This window comes from Gymnoscopelus braueri, assembly GCF_963280865.1.
Source record: "Gymnoscopelus braueri genome assembly, chromosome: 20".
NCBI classification, from domain to species: Eukaryota; Metazoa; Chordata; class Actinopteri; order Myctophiformes; family Myctophidae; genus Gymnoscopelus; species Gymnoscopelus braueri.
The window spans coordinates 21,842,714-21,865,047 of NC_137622.1; the positions used below are offsets into that span (position 1 = coordinate 21,842,714).

Consider the following 22,334-nt stretch of genomic DNA (forward strand, 5'->3'; position numbering starts at 1 on the left):
GGCAAGGCAAGGGAAGTTTATTTGTATAGCACATATCATATGCAAATGCTATTCAAAATGCTTTACATAAGGCATGGAAAAATATTTAAAGAGAAATAAAGAATAGAATAAATAGAACAGAGGGGAAAAAATAAAGGTCAAAGTGCAGTTATGGTTTTATTTATTCTCATATTATCAGCAATCTGCTGTAGGAATATAGAAGGAATGCATGCATGGTGACACATGCATGCACACTGCACAATTTGTCCATAAGACATATCTGCGTCTCCTCATATATCCATATGTCTTGCCTGGTTATCCTTTCACCATTTCCCTCTTGCCAGAAAGATCACAAAATAACCTTTGAATGATCAATCCAGCAGCGTTGGCTGCATTAAGTAGTTCTGTCAATCACTAACATAGTGACAACATTCCCCCGGCAAGCAATTTTCGAGAGTACACAATGATTTACATGCTGCCGCCGCACATTTCCTTCTGTCTGCTACAACAGTATATCGGCACCAGAACGATGCTGATTTTTAAAACCTACTGGAGAGACTTGTGCATGCAATTTGGTCCAAATGTTCCTTCTCTTCCCCTCCTCGCACAGTGCGAATGTATGTACGGTATCTTAATCTCATTTGATAGCTGTGCCTAGACAGAGTAATCTCCTACAACATTATGTGCAGCATGAAGCTTATCTCTTTAAAGAGGATGCTTTTTCTTGTTTTAGCATGAAACTGCTTCTGACTGAAAGAGCTTCAAAGGGCTTCTTTGTTTCATAATGTGCATGCAGCTCATTCATGGGCTTGATCTTCTTATTTCCTTCCCCTTCTCTCTCTCTCTCTCTCTCTCTCACACACCCCCCTCTCTCTCTCTCTCACACACACACACACACACACTCACACTACACCCCCCCCACCCCCCCATTCTACATTTCGTTCTCACTCCTTTCTCTCTAATTTGGAAGAATCGATGGATCCCTACCACATACTGCATCTGAAATCATAAAAGTGCTAGTTTTTAAGGGGAAAGGCAATTACTGGGAACAGTAAGTGCCAGTTTCTCATGGGGATTACATATGCATTTGTTTTCATTTCTCCTCAGGCTTCACTTTTGCCTGGAGTTAGTGCTTCTAGGATGAAAAGCCTTTTCTTAATGTGCAATTATTATTATTATTTTGTAACTCACAATCTTTAATCTGTGGTCCAGCCTCACAGTGCATTTAAGGCTGTCTTTGAAAATGTCTCTTGCATCACAAACTTTGAAATGTCGTGGCTTCTATCTCCTCAATTCCAGCATAGACACAGGAGAGGGGGGAATGAAATCTCATTTTAGTTAAGGCAGATGGATTGCAATAAGTGAACTACGGAGCTAAATTACTCCCTTTCAAGTAGAAGGATGAGAGTAGCTCATTGAAGTGGTCGGTTACTTAGTTTTCTAAAATCTAGTTTTAAAACTATATATACTTAGTTGACCAGAGGCCCCTATGGCTCTATACTAGGCCCCCTCCTTGTTTACCTCCACACCAAATCACAATGCGTTGCAACACTATGCATTGTGAGCTTGTAGATCTGCTATTTCCCCCCGAATATTAACCATAGAATAGGGACGCAAGGGTTCCTGTGGTTCACACATGCTGTGTTTCATCATTGGTGGCAACAATTCACACACTGAATAGCTGAGGGGGAAAAAAGTCTATTAGCCTACCTACTGTACAATTTATAAACATGTATGCTGTGCATGAACCATTGAAAACAACGTGATGAGTAACCCAGGACTGTTGTTGAAAAATGTGTTCCTTGCATCCCTAGAGCTGGAATACGATAGAGCAGTGGCAGCCTCATTTAGAACAAGCTGGGACTATTTGTTGTTTTTCTCTAAATCCAACATTGACATAAACCTTTCCTTGAGAAGGGGATTGCAGGTTTTATCCCAAAAATAAACATCGTTAGGAGCTTTTTCAACTTCATAAGGCTATTGAAGAACTTTCACCCTAAGGTTTTCACATGCATGCTGAACAAACATTGATCCTCTAAAACAAACAATAGCTTTTTCCACGGCATGCGGTTATGTTAGTGTGATACCTTGACGCTACATAAACAACCTCCTCAGCATTCCCATAAAAACGCATCATCCTTACTAACAGCACTGCATTCATGTTACAGTATGATAGGGGTCTAGTAATTTGCTCTGTATTGTTCTAGTTGAGTTATGTTTGATTTATTATGTATATGTATATATCAATTTGTGTTATAAAAGTCATGTGACATCATATGATAAATGTTTCATGTAACGACAATAAAGTGTGCCCTTACTGTTTTGTTTTGTTTTGTCTTTGCAGAGTGTTAGTGAGTTTGGCCTGGACATCATCGAGACTCCTGAGGGAGACAAGTGGCCCCAGCTCATCGTACAGCAGAATCTGGACCGCGAGCAGAAAGATACTTTTGTAATGAAGATCAAGGTGGAGGACGGGGGTAACCCGCCCAAGTCCAGCACTGCCATTCTCCAGGTCACCATCTCTGACGTCAACGACAATCGACCCGTCTTCAAGGACACGGAGCTGGAGGTCAGCGTGCCCGAGAATGCACCTACGGGGACGTCGGTTGCCCAACTCCATGCCTCAGATGCCGACCTGGGCTCCAACGCTCAGATACACTTTGCCTTCAGCAACCAGATCTCTGCCTCAACCAAACGCCATTTTGCCATCGACGGCTCCACGGGACTGATTACCGTCAAGCAACCGCTAGACAGGGAGGTGACACCAGTTCATAAGCTCATTGTCCTGGCTAGTGATGGCAGCTCCACCCCCTCCAGAGCCACAGTGATTGTTAATGTAACAGATGTTAATGACAATGTGCCATCCATAGACACTCGCTACATAATCAACCTGGTTAATGGGACTGTTCTCCTGTCTGAGAATGCGCCTCTCAACACCAAAATAGCCCTAATTACAGTCACAGATAAGGATGCTGATCTGTTCGGCAAAGTAGCTTGTTACACTGACCATGATGTTCCCTTTCGTTTGAAGCCAGTCTTTAATGACCAATTCTTATTGGAGACGGCAGCTCCTCTTGATTTTGAGACTACCAGGGAATATGCAATTAAGATAGTAGCCTCGGACAGGGGGACACCTCCACTCAACACTTCGGCCATGCTTTTAATTAAAATCAAGGATGAGAATGACAACGCACCCATCTTTCCCCAGCCAGAGATCCAGCTCTCCATTCCTGAGAACAATGACCCCTCTACACAGCTGATAAAAATCAGCGCCACTGACGCAGACAGCGGACATAATGCTGAGATTATTTATACTCTTGGCCCTGACGTACCTGATGGGTTCAACATAGACAGACGGTCTGGAATCCTCTCAGTTGGCAAACGGCTGGACAGGGAGAAACAGGAGAGGTACTCATTCACTGTCATAGCGAGGGACAATGGCTCCACGTCCCTGCAGAGCAATGTCACTGTCAGGCTAATCGTCCAGGACCTTAATGACAACAGCCCGGCTTTCACACACCCCGAGTACAACTTCTATGTGCCTGAGAACCTGCCTCTCTACGGAACTGTGGGCTTAATCACAGTGACAGACGCAGATGCGGGGGATAATTCCATTATAACCTTGTCCATTTTGAATGGTAAAGATACCTTCATCATCGACCCCCAGACTGGTGTTATCAGGCCCAATATCACCTTTGACAGGGAGCAGCAAAGCTCCTACACATTTATGGTGAAAGCGCTTGATGGAGGGCAGCCTCCCAGCACTTCCTATGCCAAGGTCACCATCAATGTGGTCGACGTGAATGACAATCGCCCCGTGTTCGTCATCCCTTCGTCAAACTACTCCTACGACCTCGTGCAGTCCACCACCGCCCCCGGTGCCGTGGTCACGAGGGTGTTTGCCATTGACAATGACACAGGTATGAATGCCGAGCTGCAGTATAGCATCATCAGCAGCATTATCATCACCTCGAGGGTATCTCCTAGAGGTCTCTTTTCAATAGACAAAACGACTGGTAACATAACACTGCAGGAGAAGATAGTGACAGCCGATCAGGGTCTGCATAGGCTGGTAATCAAGGTCAAAGATCTAGGCCAGCCCGAGTCATTGCACAGCATCACACTCATTCACCTATTTGTAAATGACACTGTTTCAAATGCCACCTTCATCCAAGAGCAGTTGCGGAAGAGCATGGAGGTGCCTTTGGACCGTAATATAGGGGACAGCGAGGTCACACCGCAAACCAGCGGATATGTGATTGTTGTCATAGCTATCATAGCAGGCACCATGACTGTCATATTAGTGATATTTGTTACAGCCTTGGTACGTTGCCGCCAGACGCCAAGGCATAAAGTGGTGCAAAAGGGCAAGCAGAGCGGCGAGTGGGTGTCGCCCAACCAAGAGAACCGTCAGATTAAGAAGAAGAAGAAGAAGAAGAAGCGGTCCCCTAAGAGTCTCCTCCTGAACTTTGTGACCATTGACGATTCCAAGCCTGACGACCCCAGCCATGAACACATTAATGGCACATTGGACCTCCCCGTTGAGCTGGAGGATCAGACCATGGGGAAATACAATTGGGCCACGACGCCCACCACCTTCAAACCTGACAGCCCAGATTTAGCCAAGCATTACAAGTCTGCGTCCCCTCAGCCCACCTTTCAAATCAAGCCGGAGACTCCGGTGGCCCCAAAGAAACACCACGTGATCCAGGAGCTCCCCTTGGACAACACGTTCGTGGTGGGCTGTGACTCGCTCTCCAAGTGCTCCTCGACTAGCTCCGACCCATACAGTGTCTCAGAGTGCAGCTGTCAGGGGGGATTCAAGACCGCGGGGCAAATCACCACCCGACAGGTAATTCATGACTTCCTTTTTAAACCCACCCACACCAGTCCCCACTCACACTCCCCCCGCTGTCCCATGGTAGGTGAAGTGAAGGGGGGAGGGTGGCAGCATGGAGCCGGGGGACTCCACCACACAGACCACCATGTCTACATGAATGTCATCTGTGCAGAATACTGAACATATAGTCCCAGTTCTGACTAAACCCTAATTTCTCTTGAAATGAATCCAACAAATCCTTCGGGCATACGGTCCTTTATAACCACTCTGTAATTGCATAACCTTGTTTTTGTTAAAGTTCCTTTCAAAAGTTGAGAGCAATGGCAGTAGTGTAATTATAGTACAGTAGCTAGCCTTGAGAACAGTATGGCTAGTGACAGAGCTATAGGGAGACTGGGAGAGTTATCCATGAAGCTAATTGAACCCTGCACAGCTGTGTTTGAGTTCATGCAGGGGCAGACCTGTGTGCTAATCTTTTTGACTAACATGTTTAAACAAGCCTGGCTGTCAGGTAGAAATAAAATGGCAGCTAGACTGACAAGGCGAGATGGACCACTCACTTCATCAAGTGTTCATTTAGGCAAAAACAAAAAAGTAATAGTACACCCCTGAAAAGAATGGCTCTAGATGTGCTAAAACAGACTCGATAGGAATAATCCTACTTTTTGCCGCTTCTGTCCTCAAAATCCCAAGCACCATACTCCTCTGCCAGTGAAGTTTTGCGGAGAGAAGCTCATTTGAATGCCAGGGTACAGTACCAGGGCTTATGACTCCCTAAGAGATGTGCCAAATGCGAAGTGCCCCAATAAATAAAACCTGGTGAGGGAAATAAATGTAAATCAGAGGTAAGGAGAGGTGGCCTTGCTCAGCTCTGACAGCCAGAGCAGAGCGCCGTGGAAAGAGACTGAGCACTGCAATGGGAATAGAGAGGGGGGGAGGGAGGGTCACCAAGATCAAGGTGACATGGAGCCTCGGGACCAATATACTTAAACACAGAGGGAGTAGTAGTTCGTAAAAAAAAAGCCCTACTGGGCCGTCGTCACATTTAACTCATTAATACTCTCTCATTAATAGCCCAATTAATGCTGAAAAGGCTGTAGCATATACATACACGGCCCCCTGTACATTTTTCGAAATGAGATCATAAAGGACAGAGGATACAGTGTTATGAGAACATAATTATGTGTGTGATAACTCTATTCCTGATATGCATTATTGAGTAATGTACATATGGATATGTATTGCCATAATCCTTCATTGTCAGGCATATTGGTGCTGTGAGTAGAATGTAAGTTTGTTTTATTATTTAATTTTCTTCTGTTCACTAGTTTGCGTTATGATTTGTTTCCAGTTTGACTCCTTCCTATGGTTTGCTTTTTAATTTCTTTCTGGTCATTGTTGCTGGGTTGCTGGTTTGCCTCTGCCTCTATATTTGTCATTGTTTTGATCATAATTATCACATCTGCCATTCATTCGATTCTGGCTCAATTTAATCATATTCCATCAATAATTGATTTAGTTTGATAGGGTACTTGATTCGGTTTCTGTCTGGTATCGCATTGCACACAATTTAAATTTATTTGTCTACTATTTTTTCTTTCTCCCAATATATCCTTTTCTGTGACATCTTGTAACTGTTAGAATCCTTTTTTTGTACATATTGTAAATGACTAGTTATCCAGTGCAGTGTTACGGTCGAGATAATTCATGGAGACACCCACACAGAGCTGATAGTCATTTGCTTCAACCGTCTTTTTTTAAAACCCCAGTTAAGAGACATGCCCTGCCATGCCACATTATACATAAGCCTACTACATGCCCTACGTACTAAGGTACATTAAATTAAGAATATTTTTATACTTCTCACTGTCAAGTTGTCAGAATGACTTTCCTCTCTTACTGGTTGTGACTGGTTGTGGGTCTGAAATATGCAGAAATATTCAATCAGTGTTTTCCAGTTTTATCCTCCTGTATGAATTTGATGAATGGTGGATTTAAATTGATTTGCACTTGTGTTGCCGCTGAGAAGGGAATCCTTTGATGGAAATATTTCAAGCATGGATGAATATATGATTAAGTATCTAAATTAAGTCTAGGTGCGTTTGTTTGCGTCCTAGATTAGTTTCCTTAACAGAGGACAAATTCAATGTCTGGATATAATATTGTTAGGTTTGGGCATAAATCTTTGCTGCATTTGAAAATTATCAAGATAAATCAGTCCTCATTGCTTCCTTCCACAGGCCATAACCTCAATGATGTTAAACAGATAGTACATTTAAATTCCTCTGTCCCCTTAAGCAAATGACAAGTGATGCCTCTCTCTTTAGACATTAGATTTCCCACCAGTTTTAAGTATGCTTATTTAATGTTAAAAAAAAGAAGGGGAAAAAAGAAATCACGTGAAGTCTTGCCTGATGATAATCTACAGCTGCAAAGGTTAATTAAATGCACTAAAGGGTTAATCACTCGTAATACAATATGATTAAAATCACTGTAATTAGGTTTCAAATGAGGCCGATAAGAAACTAGAAAAAAGTCAGCCGTCCTTTAAGATAATCAGAAATACAATGTGCTATCTGTGGGTGGATTCTTCAGGAATGAGACAACATCTGACCTCCTGCCCTTTCTGCTGTGGCCCTGCTAGAATTCCTCATTTGATCCCATCTCTGTGCTTCTTTTGGACTAAATCTATTTTCACAAGAGGAACACTTAAAAGAGCAGCACCCTCATCAAAATACCTCTCATTGATTCAATCTAAGGAGAGGTTTTTTGGAATATGTCTCAGATTCAAGTTGAAATGTGTCCGTTTTAACAAAAGCCACGTACTGAATATTCTGCTGGTGGCAGCCAGCCTGAATTTGTAATACTAGCAAGTAAAAAGCACAAATCACAGGAAAATTGTCATGTATTCCTCGTTGCTCATGAAAGTGACAGACGGTGGTTTAGTGCCCCCAACAACAAAAAAAGGACAGATAAGACTAAGCCCACCCATGGAATAATAATCAACGTGGCGGCACGCAGAAGGAGATGTGCTTGATAATGAAGGTCGCCGCAAATGTTTGTAGAGACTTTACAAATGTAGCCGCTAAAGAGGAAAGCTTGTCAAAATACTTCAGAGACCACATATTTGCACCACCATATGGCCCCATTATACAGCGAGAACACAATTTGTAACCTCAACCCCCCCTCCCCGCAGTCCCCTCCTCCCCTCCGCTCTGTTTTTACTCATCTCATCGTTTTCTTTTATCTTACCCCGCTCCACCACCCCCCCCCCCAACCCCGCCACAGCGATACTGGAGGTCAAATCTCCCTGCAGTGATGAGGAATCCTTGTCAGGGCATGCGGTTTAGTGAAAGCAGATCAAATGCACATGCCGCCTTGCTTGAATGATGTCGGGCATCTACATGAATATGCAGGATATATGTACCGTATAAAAGGCCAGTAAACTCTTTTTGCTTGGCCTACATTTCCGGGGGCCACGGTGCACGCGGTCATCGCTCGATCGCCAAGCTGACCTCGCGCTTCGTAGTGTTCAGGAGAGAGTCCATTAGCATACTATGTACAGTACATACATTATGCTCTCTATAATGCACTCGTGTAGGCCGGGCTGAATTATTATTTTATTTCGTTTTACATAATGATTCATGTTACCTTCCTTTAAAATAATATAAGACAAATGTCTTGGACAAGGAGTCGGGCAGAAAACTAAATCTCTCTGTAATATCCATTTATTTATGAGGGTGAGGGATGGGCCTTTCACCCTAGCCACCCATGGTGGGATGGTGAAGCTGCTTACTGTGACTCATGGTGATGACCATAGCCCAGCAGGGGAAGAGACCATCTTGTTAAAAGGCTTAACTATGATAGTAAAATGAAATTGGATGCCAGTGTCCGAATGGTAGTGGCTGATTGTGACATCATTTTTTTTTAATGTATTTATTTATTCATTCTCATTCATTACTTATTTATTACAAAGTCATCGTATCTGTAATCACCATGCCTTGCTACCATAAGTATTTTTGTTGGATCAAGATATTACTTGAATCAGACATTGGCGGTTGTGTCTCTAAAGTTCCGGAAGGACAGCCAAATGTCAAATCTGTACCTATCAGAGGAGCCACTGGCAAGGGTCCCAATGTGTGGGCCTAAATTGACTCAAACGGTTTTCTGAGGGGAAATGAAGAGTGCTGCACTAGTGTGGTGGGAGACAAACACTAATTCGACCAAATTACATGCTCTGATAAGTACAGGAAAAATCCACAAACGTGTTACACCTGTAGCATTCTTCAAGGAAACCTGACAAGATAATGACTCAATTGCCAGCTGTGCCTTGAAGAATGCTCCCCCCACCCCTATCTACTATTCAGAGATTTGTATTTACTGTTAAGTGTAGCCTCACACACTGATAAGGCTACAGCTTAGAGTTCTCAGAGCTCAATGATATTGTAACTACAATCTCCCTATATCTGTCTGTCTCTCTATATTTCAGGAGACGGCACTGAAACCACCACACTATGGCACACTCTGTGGCACAGGTACAGCCCGCTCCCACAGGATTAAAATCAATCTCTAGCTCACACTACCTAGAGAGAGAGAGTGAGAGAGAGAGAGAGAGAGAGAGAGAGAGAGAGAGAGAGAGAGAGAGAGAGAGAGAGAGAGAGAGAGAGAGAGAGAGAGAGAGAGAGAGAGAGAGGAAAGAAAGAAGAAGGAATGAAAGCAAGAACCTAAGAGGTGAAACAAGTACTTTACTGTCTCAACAGCCTCAAACCCTACCTTTACATTGAAGTAGGAGAAAAGGTGAACTTGGAGGGTGGGTGAAAAATCACAGACAGAGATGAGTTACATCACGTTGCCTGCCTGAAACGTATGACAAAGCTCTTCATGTGAGAGTGTGTTGGGGTTTGAATTGCTTTATGAAATCCTATGCTATTACATAGCTATGTCACTGAGGATGATACGATGAAACCCTCCTCCAAACATCCCTCACTCCACCTCCCACTGTGTATAAAAAAAAACAAAAAAATTGTGACAAGTACAGTCCGAGGATCTGTAATGTATGTTTATATGTATGTATGTATATCTATCTATTACAGAGTTCATGGTGTTTATATTTATTGACTCTTATTTTTATTTTTTATCTTTTATTTTATATTGTTTTCAAAACTGCCAGATAGGCCATTTTATTTTCTAATGTTCTGTTTTTGTATCATTGGAAGTTGCTCTTTCTGGGCTTGCTTTTGGAACTATGGTGATGTTTTGATGCTGCAAAGTCTACCAACAATATGCCACAATTGAGCCCAATCACAGTGTAACTTTTCTGTCAGCTATTGCCTCTTTTTATCCCACTTTCAGTGCCACTGGTAGCATTGTTCGTAGTGTGTGGCTAATGTTAACAGTAATATGCATGGCCCCACAACAACGTAGAGCTTTACAACTGTGCTACTGGTCACCACAGTGTTATTACATTTAGACAAATGATGGGGGAAGTTTAGTATTTTAAGCTAAGCCACAATCACAAGGGACTTGCTTGGGATTGGGACATAATCAAAAGCTGTTTATGTAGGGCAGAATTGATGAGCATTAAGCTTAGCCTTTTGTGGGCGGCATTCAACTCCTTAGTCACATCCGATTTAACCTGTGAGATACATTAGTATTTAAGATATTTCCAGATGTAGAAAATTACAATCCTCAGGCAGTCGTAATATGACTTGGTGGGCTTAAGCAAAAATCACTTTTATTTACTTGCATTTATTTGCGACAATACATTATTTAAATGTATGAAATGTTGCGATGAAAAGTCCATTGAACAGCAAAACGTGGAGGTAATCCAGGCTTTGATTTAAAACATTAGACAGAAAACACACTGAGGGTGCACTTGCAATTCTTTAGGGCTTGGGGTCATACGGACACACACACACACACACACACACACACACACACATACACACACACACACACACACACACACACACACACACACACACACACACACACACACACACACACACACACACACACACACACACACACACACCATATGACACCAGTGACTGGCGCAATGGGTTAGTGGCATCGTTGTTCAATATTCATGTTAATTGGTAAAGTAAAGACTGCTTTGGTAGGTAACACCTAAATGGTACAATACAGTACATACATATAACTGTAGAATTAGATCCATTAAAACGGACATAACTATTAGTTGGTTGGCGTTGTACAAATGGACAGCACTAGCAGCCTTTTTTTTATTTCATTTTCCTTAATGTTCTTGTTAAAACATGACATGATTTTGAAGATGTCCGATTTAAAGCTTCTAATTCTATGTATATTAGCTCCTAGACATCCAGGCGTTTCGACTGGAGGAGGTATATTCATGTAATTATGGTATCCAATGTATTCACTACTGCTAGGAGCCACAGTATGAACTATACATAGCATCATAGCACTGTGTAATGATTAGACTTGCCTGATCCTTGGGGAAAAGAAAAAAAAACATACATGGGGAGAGCTTTTATCCATGTAAGGGAGACAGAGAACCTCACTTTTATTCAATGTGAAGTACAATATGCACCTTACATGATCTTTGTAATTGACTTTGATTTGCCAGTGTGTGGAGAAAACTGTAAATGTTTTGTTTATGTATGTGTGTGCTTCTGAAATTTATTAAAGTCTTTTGCATTGTATTGCACATTTCCACGACTCTTCTTATTCATCAAGGCAAAAACGTATGTCAATATCCAGCCTTAAATTAAATTTAAGGCTGGATTAAATTAAATTCCTTGCTCTGTGAGCTTGTTGTGACCACCAAAGAGCTAGATTATACAATGTGTAGTCTTACTGGACAATAATTTGTATGCAGTGGTGGAAAGTAACTAAGTACATGTACTCAAGTATTGTACTTAAAGGACAACTTTGTTTTTTTACAACCAAGGTTTATGTTTTAGCTTGAAATTAAAGTAAATAGAAGATGTGTTCAATTTTTTTCATTTACTGTTTTCTATAGTTTTAGTAATTTTCACGATCTTTTTTACAGTGGGCGGGGGCATTCGGGCAGGTGGCTAAATATGTATTTTTTTACACAATAAAAAAGGTCCCGTGGTCTTTGATGGCCAGATGTGAGTTATTGGGGGCTAGAAGAGCTACTGTAAATAATAATAAAGAAATCGCCGGGTTATTGTGTAAAAAAAATACATTGTTTAGCCACCTGCCCGAATGCCCCCGCCCACTGTAAAAAAAAAAAATCGCGAAAATTGCTAAAACTATAGAAAACAGTAAAAAAAAATTTACACTCATCTTTTATTTACTTTAATTACAAGCTAAAACATAAACCTTGGTTGTAAAAAAAATAAGTTGTCCTTTAAGTACAATTTTGAGGTATTTGTACTTTACTTGAGTATTTCCAGGTAAATATTGTACTTTTACTACACTGCAATTATTTGAAAACTTTAGTTACTGGTTACTTTGTAGATTTTGATTATCATTACAAAACATACAGTAACTTCAGCCCTATATACATTTCGGCCATTTGAAAATAGCCGATCTACAAGCATCGCGACGCATTGTGAGCTTGTCGATCTGCTATTTTCAAAAGAGTTTTATACATTTGAAAACTTGAAATGGAACATTCTGCATAATGAGTACTTTTACTTTTGGTACTTTAAGCACATTTTGATGCCAATACTTTTATACTTTTACTCAAGAAAACTTTGAATTCCGGACTTTTACTCGTAACTATTTCTACATTGCAGTATTGATACTTTTACTGTACTTTGAGTACTTGTTCCACCACTGTTTGTATGATGTGTATTACTGTAGTTATGCAGTCGTGCACTGTCTAGGTCAATGCTGGCCAATTCCATTTAACCTGTGTGTGGGTGTATTGGTCTGGACTCTGGACACCCTTGATTGGCTCATGTTTGAAGTCATAGTAGGAAGAACTGCCTGCCCCCACCGTTCTTTTATTCCTTTTTCGCAACAACAAGGCGCTTATCCAGAGGAGAGTAATGATGAAACGATTTAGATATACTGTACATCTCTCATTAGGAAAAAGATTACAGTCAAAAGTTATGGAAATTTGGAATAACACCATCCTTTGAAGTACACGGACAGAAAGCATCAGAATAGGGGCTGCTTTTTTTGGAACAGTACAACTTACTTTCTCTCTGTATCTCCTCCACAAGAGCTGATAATGATCATTTGATAATGAGCACCCTGCTATTATGATGTACTGTACAGTGTGTAGAGCACAAGCGGGGACTGAAGCTTTTGTACATCTGAAAGAGATTGATGGTTGTACAGCAACCACCACCCTGAAATGGTGTGGTGATTATTTTTTTTATGTTTTTATTTTTACACATTTTGATACGGGCTTCTGAGGCATACATCGGAGTCAGAGCATCGGCAACAGAAAAATGTTTAATTGCTTATCAAAGTTACTTCATATTTCAAAACTGAGACGGCTAACTCTTTCCCTGGAGGGAAGCATGTCCTCAGTGATTACAGAAAATAGTTCACACAATCCCGTAAAGCATGCACATCCTGACATTGAGGGAGCACAAATGACAGCTTTCTATTAATAGATTAATGTAAACCTGCTAAATGTCTTGTTCCCACTTTGAACCTAATGAACTTGAGTGAATCATAAACTAAATGGTGTATGCCTTTGAGCTTGATAAATTGACATTTTATGACTCGGGCTTTCATGTTGTGCATCATTAGGTAATGAAATGCATTTGAATGTGCCAGAACTTAATAATAAAAGTTCAAAGATACTACATCTCTAATGAGTCTTAACATTTATGCATAAAAAGAGAGTGGGCGATACATGGATTTTCATTTGCTTCAGAGTGCACAGTCAAAGATGAGAAAACAAAAGGTTTACAACAGAGGAATGCCTTTGGTATGTCCACTTTCCTCCTCTTTTCTCATAGAAAAATACAGTTGTTATTTACGGTCTTCCTCTCAACATTACGTTTGTGATTTCAGTTGGATGGCATCGTGTCCATTTCCAGTGATTTTTATCATCTACAGAATGACTTTTAAAGGTTGTCCCGTGGTTGTATTACAGTATGTCAGTGAGAGGAGCATTTCCAGAGTTGCTTTCCTGACATATTGATTCATGATTTATGAGGATGTAGTATTCGATTTCATCTAACAGCCCAGGAAGCTGGTCATATAGTAAGTTTGATTACACATAATGCAATGAAATGTCTGCATATTACAGAGGACTATACACACACACACACACACACACACACACACACACACACACACACACACACACACACACACACACACACACACACACACACACACACACACACACACACACACACACACACACACACACACACACACACACACAGTACACGTGTACACACATGCATATTATAGAGGTGTGGGGATAAAAGAGATATCAAACTGTTCTTCATTAAAATCTTTTGCCATTTAAGTATCTTCTCATTAATGTATATACATTGACTTCAGGCTTTTTTTTCGCAAAAGGTTGTAGCATCCAATATTTCTTGGAGCCTGTACTGTGTATGGATATTTTCATAATGCACAATTGCTGGAGGCACTGCATCTATTGATTATGCGTTTTTGCTAAACCAGTTTACAACATCGTATGTTTGATTAAAAAGCAGATTACAATTATCGTTATTGACAGACCTGAGAGAGGTAACTCATTTACTTTCCACCACTGGTGGACAAAGTACTCAACCCCAGTACTTGAGTCTAGGTATAATATTACTCAACTTCAAGTGAAAGTTGCACTGTCAAATTTGTACTTGAGTTAAAGTACTGGAGTACTTGCTCAATTATTAAAAAGTGCACGCTTTAAAAAATAAAAAGAATTAAAAAAAATTATCATTGAATTGCTGAAATACAATGACGATTTTCCAGACATAAAAAAAAGAATATCCATAATAACAAAAACAGCAGATCTGCAAGCTGACTGCATCGTGATGCAGCACGTTGTCAGCTTGTAGATCTGCTATTTTCACTATATTTGAAATGGGGCTTAAGTGATTAATTAATAATGTAATTTTTCCCTTCCTAGAAATGTAGTGGAGTCAAAAGTACAATATTTGTCTTTGAAATATAGTGGAGTGAAAGCATCAAAAAATACAAATACTCAAGTAAAGTACGGATTGGTATGACCCCCTTCCCTGTGGTCATAAGTGGTTACTTGGTACCTCAAGTAAAGGTACTTTGTTACTTCACTGGTAATGATAGCAAAAACCCACATTTCTTCACATTGCATTGATTTTCAATTCCATTTCAGTTCATGCTTTTCCACATCTATTGCAGGAGAGTGAAATGACAGCTACTGGATTTATTGCAGATATTCTGAACTAATTAAGCCCCATACATGACCTTTTAGCCAGAACAACTATGATAATAACCAAATTAATTTGTTTGGGGTGGCATTAATGGACCAAAGCTGTTCACCCATTTATCTGCAATTAAGAGACGTTCATGCAATTATTTCTTGTACTTCCTCTCAACTTCTGATCTACAGTATATGAAAGGGAGAACCACAAAGTCACCCTGGAAATGATTGAGTTCTTGGTAGCGTAGTCCTGCTGAAAATAAAATAAAAATAAACCGTCTCGTTTCCCCGTCGTTCATGAAGCATTTGTTGTTAAAGGTATCCATGGGGAGGTGCAGGGGAATTAGCCAAGCAGCAAGCGTATCCAGGGTATGATGTGCTGGTACCCTGAAGCGGTACTGACTGTCTAAGCAGGGGCTATTTATGCATGTGCTGTGCAATGGTGCAGGAAACAAGAAGATGCTGTCTAGCTGTTGCACTCCACTCAAGGCAGCACTCCACACAATTGCTGCCAAATCTCTGCCAAACTGAATAATTCAATCATCCCCCCATAGCTGCAGCAGTCTAGCTACCTTTGTGTGTGCAACAATCAAATCAGCGTGGAAGCCCGCCGAGTGGTTCTTTCTGAGACACTGAGTAGCCCTACAGCCCGGAGATTGTTTTCATTGAAAACAATTCTGTTGATTAAACGAGGTGTGACTGTGGAGCGGGATCTGAGTAACATCGATTGCCTGTACAATTGTTTGTTCCTTGTTAAAAGCGTGATCTAAAACAGTAGTTGTTGATAGTGTGCAGAAGAACATATGTGTTGTTGTTTGTTTTGGGTAGACAGTTTGGTGCACTGGAGAAAACTCAATTCCTTTTTTATCCACAAAACCCCCCTGGTAGTGAAATCCACTGTGATTCTGTTGTGTAGGTTCAATAATGGGTTGATGACTTTGGACAGAGCAGAATTCTTTTAAACATCATTGTTGGTGCTTGGTCTGTGCGAGATTGCTTTTAGAATTCAAGGAAGGTTTACAACTTTTTTTTCTATTTCTTTTTTTAGGAGACTCTTCCTTTTTTGCTTTAATCGCAAAACATTGATTTGGATAGACCATGTTGGTTTAACACCAAGCTTCTGAGGGAAACTGTTTTAAAAGCATATAAAGGCAGGGTAATGTGAGGGAATATTAAATTTAATTGCAGAACTTGTTTATTTTATTTTAATTGGTAGTGCTGGTGGTGGGGTGTTCTGTAAAATATCAACTATCAGATGAGTTCTGCTTCATCTACATTCTGTGGGCATTTCCAGTGGAGCTACTGTATGGCAGGAGAGAGGTTGTTTGCATTGAAATTCTTCCCTCATTTTACCCTCTTTGAAGCATACAGTGGAAAACCTGTCCAGCAATCTATCATGCTGTGGGGGCTAATAAAGGCATTTTTCAAACCTAGCCACGTCCCACTGTGGGTCATTGTTCAACACCGGGTGATGCTGCGATGTGGTCTAATCCAGAGGCTTATTTCTGAGATGCAACTGAACTGTAGCAACCCGACTAAATTAGTTTGCTTTCAACCAGTTTCAGTGTGTCTACTCTAAATTCAAATATAACTGCATTGGAACAACTTTTGGTCGACTAGTTTGTGCCAACATGCTAATCCTTGAACTGTATAGTAGATCGCAATCTAATGGTTCCTGAAATAGGTTCCTTATATGATGGTGACTTTCAAGGAAACTAAAGTGTGTTTGCAAGCAGAAGGTAGCCAGATTGAAGGACATTGATTTAAGACACTGTCCAAGGAGGGCCACGCCTGTAGCCTCCTTAATCCCAGTAATCCTTTTGCAGAAGTCTTGATTTGCTTTTGTAAAAGAGATTGAGAGATAAGACGTCCGTCCCCTCCTTAGAATAGCTGATAATCTGGCTTGATCATAGAACTCAGGAGGCATTTAGCCAGCCTTAGCAGTTGCCCAAGCAGATGGTACTAATGGGGGGGAGCTGCAACCATATCCCAAACTCTCCTCTGCTCTGCACCCCACCGCCCCACATTAGGAAAAAAAGAAGGAAAAAAAAAGAACAGTAGGATGATAATCAATGTTGTTTACTTTGCTGCTTGACTCCGTAAATACTTTCAGCCAGATTATAGGCTTTTCCAGGGGATAAGCGGGAGACAACAGACAATTGCCTTTTTTCCGTCCAGAAAGTATCCGCCACGAATGAGTTAAAAAAGGCGATTTAGAGTGGATGCCGGCTCTTAATTCCTGATTAGTCCTGTTGCAAACAGAAATTAACTGGACAGTGTGCTAATCACCACTCCTCAGACTCCATCTCTTCCTTGGAGTGGACATGCCATAGCAGTGAGAAAATATCCCATGAGTGACATCTCACAAGTAGACAGTTTTTGCAGTGGACATCATCTACTCGAGGGTAATTGTAGCACTTCCAAGCCTGGGCAGCATGTATGCTACACTATGCTGACCACATAGCAGCAAGTCATGTATGCTGCACAGTTGTCACACAAGCAGCCTGGCCGCCTGTCCTACTTCAATCATACAGGGTATTGGTCTTCCAGTAAATCACAATACCGTAGGTGCCAAAGCACCTTCATTCAATGTAGTCAAATGTATATCATAACCACAAGATTAAGTATTATGTCTTCTTTGGGACTGGGGGTAATGCAATACCTCTGATTACACCACATGCACTGTATAGAGGCATGGCTGCATATAAGCCATTAAGTCTTTTCATATTAGTTTCCTAAGCCCACCTCTTATAACCTTATGCCTCTGGCAATCTTCTCAGCTTGGACTGAACTCCTGCAACAAAAGCATTTGTCTAATGAGATCAGTCCATTGACTAATTGCAAGCTAAGAGCTGCATGAGTGGGATGACTGGAAAGCTTTTTGCATGCACCAAGGAACCATTTTGCCGATTCATTTGATGCTTGCTCCTCTTTGTTTATGCAGGTGTGTACTATAAATGGATATTGTAGCTGTCAGAGTCAATTTGAGGCAGGGAAACGAAAAGACAACCAGAGCCTCCAAATTCAGCCCCCTCAAATGTGCTTACAGAGCAGAGTTAATTTATGGACAGGCGGGGGACATGGTGATTTCTTTTACGAGTCACGCTCATCTCATTTGCTGACAACCATATGCATTTAAACATCCTTGAAATGATGTATAGGACATACAGTGTATTTAAGGGGGAAAAAGAATATCGTCCAACAGCAGATTGCTTTCAAGACAATTACATTCAGATGTTCATGTTCTGATTACAACAATGGTTCTTACAGTAATTTTACACCTTATATTTAAAATCTGCAAAAACAAAGACTGCTCATCACAAGCGTGTCATGGTATGTTGTTTGGATGTGTACAGTACGTGTCCATCTGCAAGTAGCTTTAAATGGTGTCATAAATAAATAATAAATAGTGTACCCCAAAACAAGTCAATGCAAATCCTCAACTGGCTGGTAACAGAGCAGCATGGCTCTTTCTAATGGCTCTGATCCCTGACTGTGCCAGTGGCACGAGACTGTTGGCTCTTTGAGCTGACGCCAAGGCATTAGATTATACAGTAAACACAACTCTCAAGTCCTTAGGCCTTTAAAATGGTTATGGGATCATGCCTTTTCTGTAACAGAGACAGTGCAAACTCAAGCAAAAACTCTTGCTATAAAATACTTGTGCTTGCGTCACATGTTAACGCTGATAGGGCACAATAAAAAAGTACATAAAAAGATGTAGTAATAATAGTTCACTGACCCGTGTGCGTTAGACTGAATAATTGCTGTGTTTCTGAGATTACAGTAAATTCCTCCATACAGTGTGAACAGCGAAAGCAAGAAATATGAAAGACGTAATCAGGGATATTGTGGAGAGTATTCTTAAATAATGTGTGTGATACTCAATAGTGACCATAGAGAAATGATGTGTGCAGCTTGTACCCAAGGCCAGTCAAACAGATTATTAGATGTAATTTGATAGTTTTGTCACAGCGGTTGTAATGGTTGGCTGGACAGATCGTGCTTTTAACAAACCTCTTGATATAACCCCTTGAATGCCCTTTCTGTCATTACACCTTGCTTTTAAATCGAACTTTCGAGATTGGAAGTAGAGAGTTATGCAGTACAAAGGACACACTTGCATTTACATTTAGCCCTAATAGGATATTGCACACATTCTCTACCACATTATACAGCTTGACTGAAACCTTTGAGACAAGAATATGTCAGCTTTCACAATCATTTTGGTTTGAGGTCTCCTTTTCCAATAAGTACATTTTGCAGCCAATCCATTGTTATTAAAATAGAGGGATCAGGATGACTCAGTCCCATCTCCCCTTAAGCATCTTGGTTTGTTAAAACTACACCAAGAGCCCCATACATGCAACAACATAAACATCGTAATTTCCAGGAATTATTCATGATACTCCCCCCAAATTAGTTTTCCCTTCTGGTTAGCTATGATAGTGTTTGTTTCCTCTTTTTTCTCCAAGCATGTACGAGTGAGAGGAATACAGTGAAAGTGCATTATTCCCTGCATACATTATCTATCTTCCACACATACTGTATACGTAGATAGACAGGCAGCGGCTGTGTTGGAGTGCACATGTGTTCAGGCCCCGAGGAAATGGACAACACTTCAGTGAATTGCGCCGACCTTATTGTATTGTGTGGATGATTGTGTTCTGCTCCCCGAGATAATGACTCTGCCCTACTTTGACTTTGAGGCAGTGACCTGAAATAACGCACACGAGTGAAATGGGAGCCTGGATGAACCCAAAAGTGATTAAGGTCACCAAGACACCACATTTGTTTGACCCCCCTCCCCCTCCCCTTCCGTGACTCCCCATCGACCGTTGTCTACAAATCCGTAGGGAGTCTTTTGTGGAATTCCTCCTTGATGCAAATACCGGCCATTGATAACATGCTTGCAAATAGTGCCATGATGATTAAACGCCCTGTAGCTAGAACAATCTGGATTTTTTTTTCATGCACACAATTCTCCCAGGGGGTTGGAAGAAAACAGGAAAACATGTTTTTATTTATTTATTTAGATTTCCTGCTTGACATGAGAAGCTTGGAGCTTGTCTCCTTATATAGATGCATACATGGCCAGATTAATTTCATCCAGCACACCATCTTCTTCTTCTGAATACTATTATAGTTATTATGGATATGCACCAGACAAGTCAGTCACAGCTTTGCTGCTTGAGTTGACCTCATCGTTTTTAGACTGGACAACAATATGATGTACTGCATAATCAATGTTTGCCGCTACGCGTGTCAAATATTGCTATGTGCTGTCTATGGATGCTGACAGAACAAAGGAAAAGTCACTTGGGTCACAGTGCGGGTATCAGTGGAAGTGCACAGTAATGCGGTGCAAAGTCAGTGGGTCAACACCATTAGACTATGCAGACAGATCCAGGTAGTGTTTGTGCATCCGTCCTGTCCAGGGGGGAAAATAGCAAGTTAATTGAGCTGAGCAGTGCATCTCAAAAGATGATGCTGAACCGAAGTCAGACATTCCCTTACATTAGACTCCATTCTGCTACATGATGCATTATTTAACACTGTCGCTAGAAAAAGTTTCTCAGCACAGGTCTCATTGACATGGTGCATATACTGCATTTATGCTTGGGGGGAAACATGGATAATATGAGATCATGTCTGCCTCTGGAGGGTGGGATTCACTGGGTGGTTTTTCCAGCTTGTTTTTGTGTCTTTCTATTCTGCTGGGGATCGGTACACAACTCTTCACTATAGCCTTAATACTCAGATAAAAATGACTCTTCCTCTGGTGTGCATGTAAATCAGAGAGAGGGGATATTATGAAATAACGAAGTGTTCTCCTGCTTTTTCCGAGGAGGACCGCTGGGACCCACTATTTTTAGACACAACAAAGAGATTGCCAGGGGTGTCCAGTTCTGAATCTTTCCCCCCCTGCCTGTCAACGTACAACTTCTTGTCTCACAGCATAGTAGCGACAAGATGTGAAGACATGGCGGTTGCATTCATCCCCCTAGACAGTGTCCATTAGGGCTCAGTGGGACCCACTGGACGGATTGATGGATCTATTATTGGTCAATGTTTGTGATCTAATAAATGATGGATGTCGTCCTTAACACCGGCAGACTTTTTTTGAGCCGTGTTGATATCCTCGGTTCCAGGGTGATAGTAGCCCTGTAAGATAACCCTCCCTGATGGCAGTAAACGCTTTGTCACTCAGACAAATATGGCAGATGAATACTCAGCGTGATACGGTGGTGTTTGTCATGCTCCGAGTAAATGGGTTTAGCACTGAGGATCCGGCACTGAAAGGGACAGAGTTCTCCACACCCCAAGTTAAGAGTCTTAAGAGGGATCGCCTTGTAGTGCCCCGAGCTTAATTGATAATCTTATATACCCTACCAGATCTTATCCCCTTTGTCCGTTATGGTGATGTTACAATTTTCTGTTTCGATATCACCATTATGGGACATGGTTTGGTGGACATTTTCATGACTTAAATAGATTATTCATGCATGCATGCATTTTATTCTGTCATAACTCTTTATAAGATAAATTCCCTTAATATATACCATAATGCCATCATCTACCATATGCTCGCTGCACCATTTGACCTTGACAATGTGAATGCGTGACAAGATTTTTGCAAAGTTAAATTTTTTAAATATATTTTTTTACTTTTTGGCAAGTAAGGGTGCCTACTGGAGATAACATTCTCCTCAGAGGTCATTTCAATGACTTGGAGTAATGTGGGTCGTATGGTCATGGGCTCAAATTCACTGGGCAACCTTGTTCCTGGTGAGTGAGATATTCCCTCTCTAGCAGGATCCGATTATACGACAGTGTCCGGATGCTTATGCACGGGTGGTCATTCTGAAGACTATTTCCTGAGTGCAGGGCAGCACATATGGGTTCTGGTGATAACGGGTCTCTACCTGTATGCATCAGCATGGTTTAGTGTGAAAGTAATAGCAGTGTCTGTTGTCCTTCTGAAAGATGTCTTCTAAAAATGAATTCATGTCACAGAAATGGAGACCTATAAATGTATCCGTAAGGTTCAGGATTAGAACGCCTCCAAAACTGACTGTCCTTGACTGCTCAACTTTAAAGAGAAACTATAAAAGGCAGGTCATGTCAAGACACACACATTCTCCAGCAAAGTGAAGAATCCTGCCTCTTATCTGTTTGATTTTG

The 22,334-nt window shown here is 41.2% G+C and overlaps 1 protein-coding gene across 1 annotated transcript in view; it reads left to right on the plus strand.

Moving 5' to 3' along the window:
• pcdh11 (protocadherin 11) overlaps positions 1 to 22,334 on the plus strand; it is a gene marked incomplete at its 3' end in the record, with an annotated part of 149,468 nt that overhangs the window by 12,360 nt on the left and 114,774 nt on the right. The window contains exon 3 of the mRNA XM_080415739.1: positions 2,324 to 4,831. Within this exon, the coding sequence (XP_080271865.1) occupies positions 2,324 to 4,831 (2,508 nt within the window). The remainder of the gene's footprint in view (positions 1 to 2,323; positions 4,832 to 22,334) is intronic.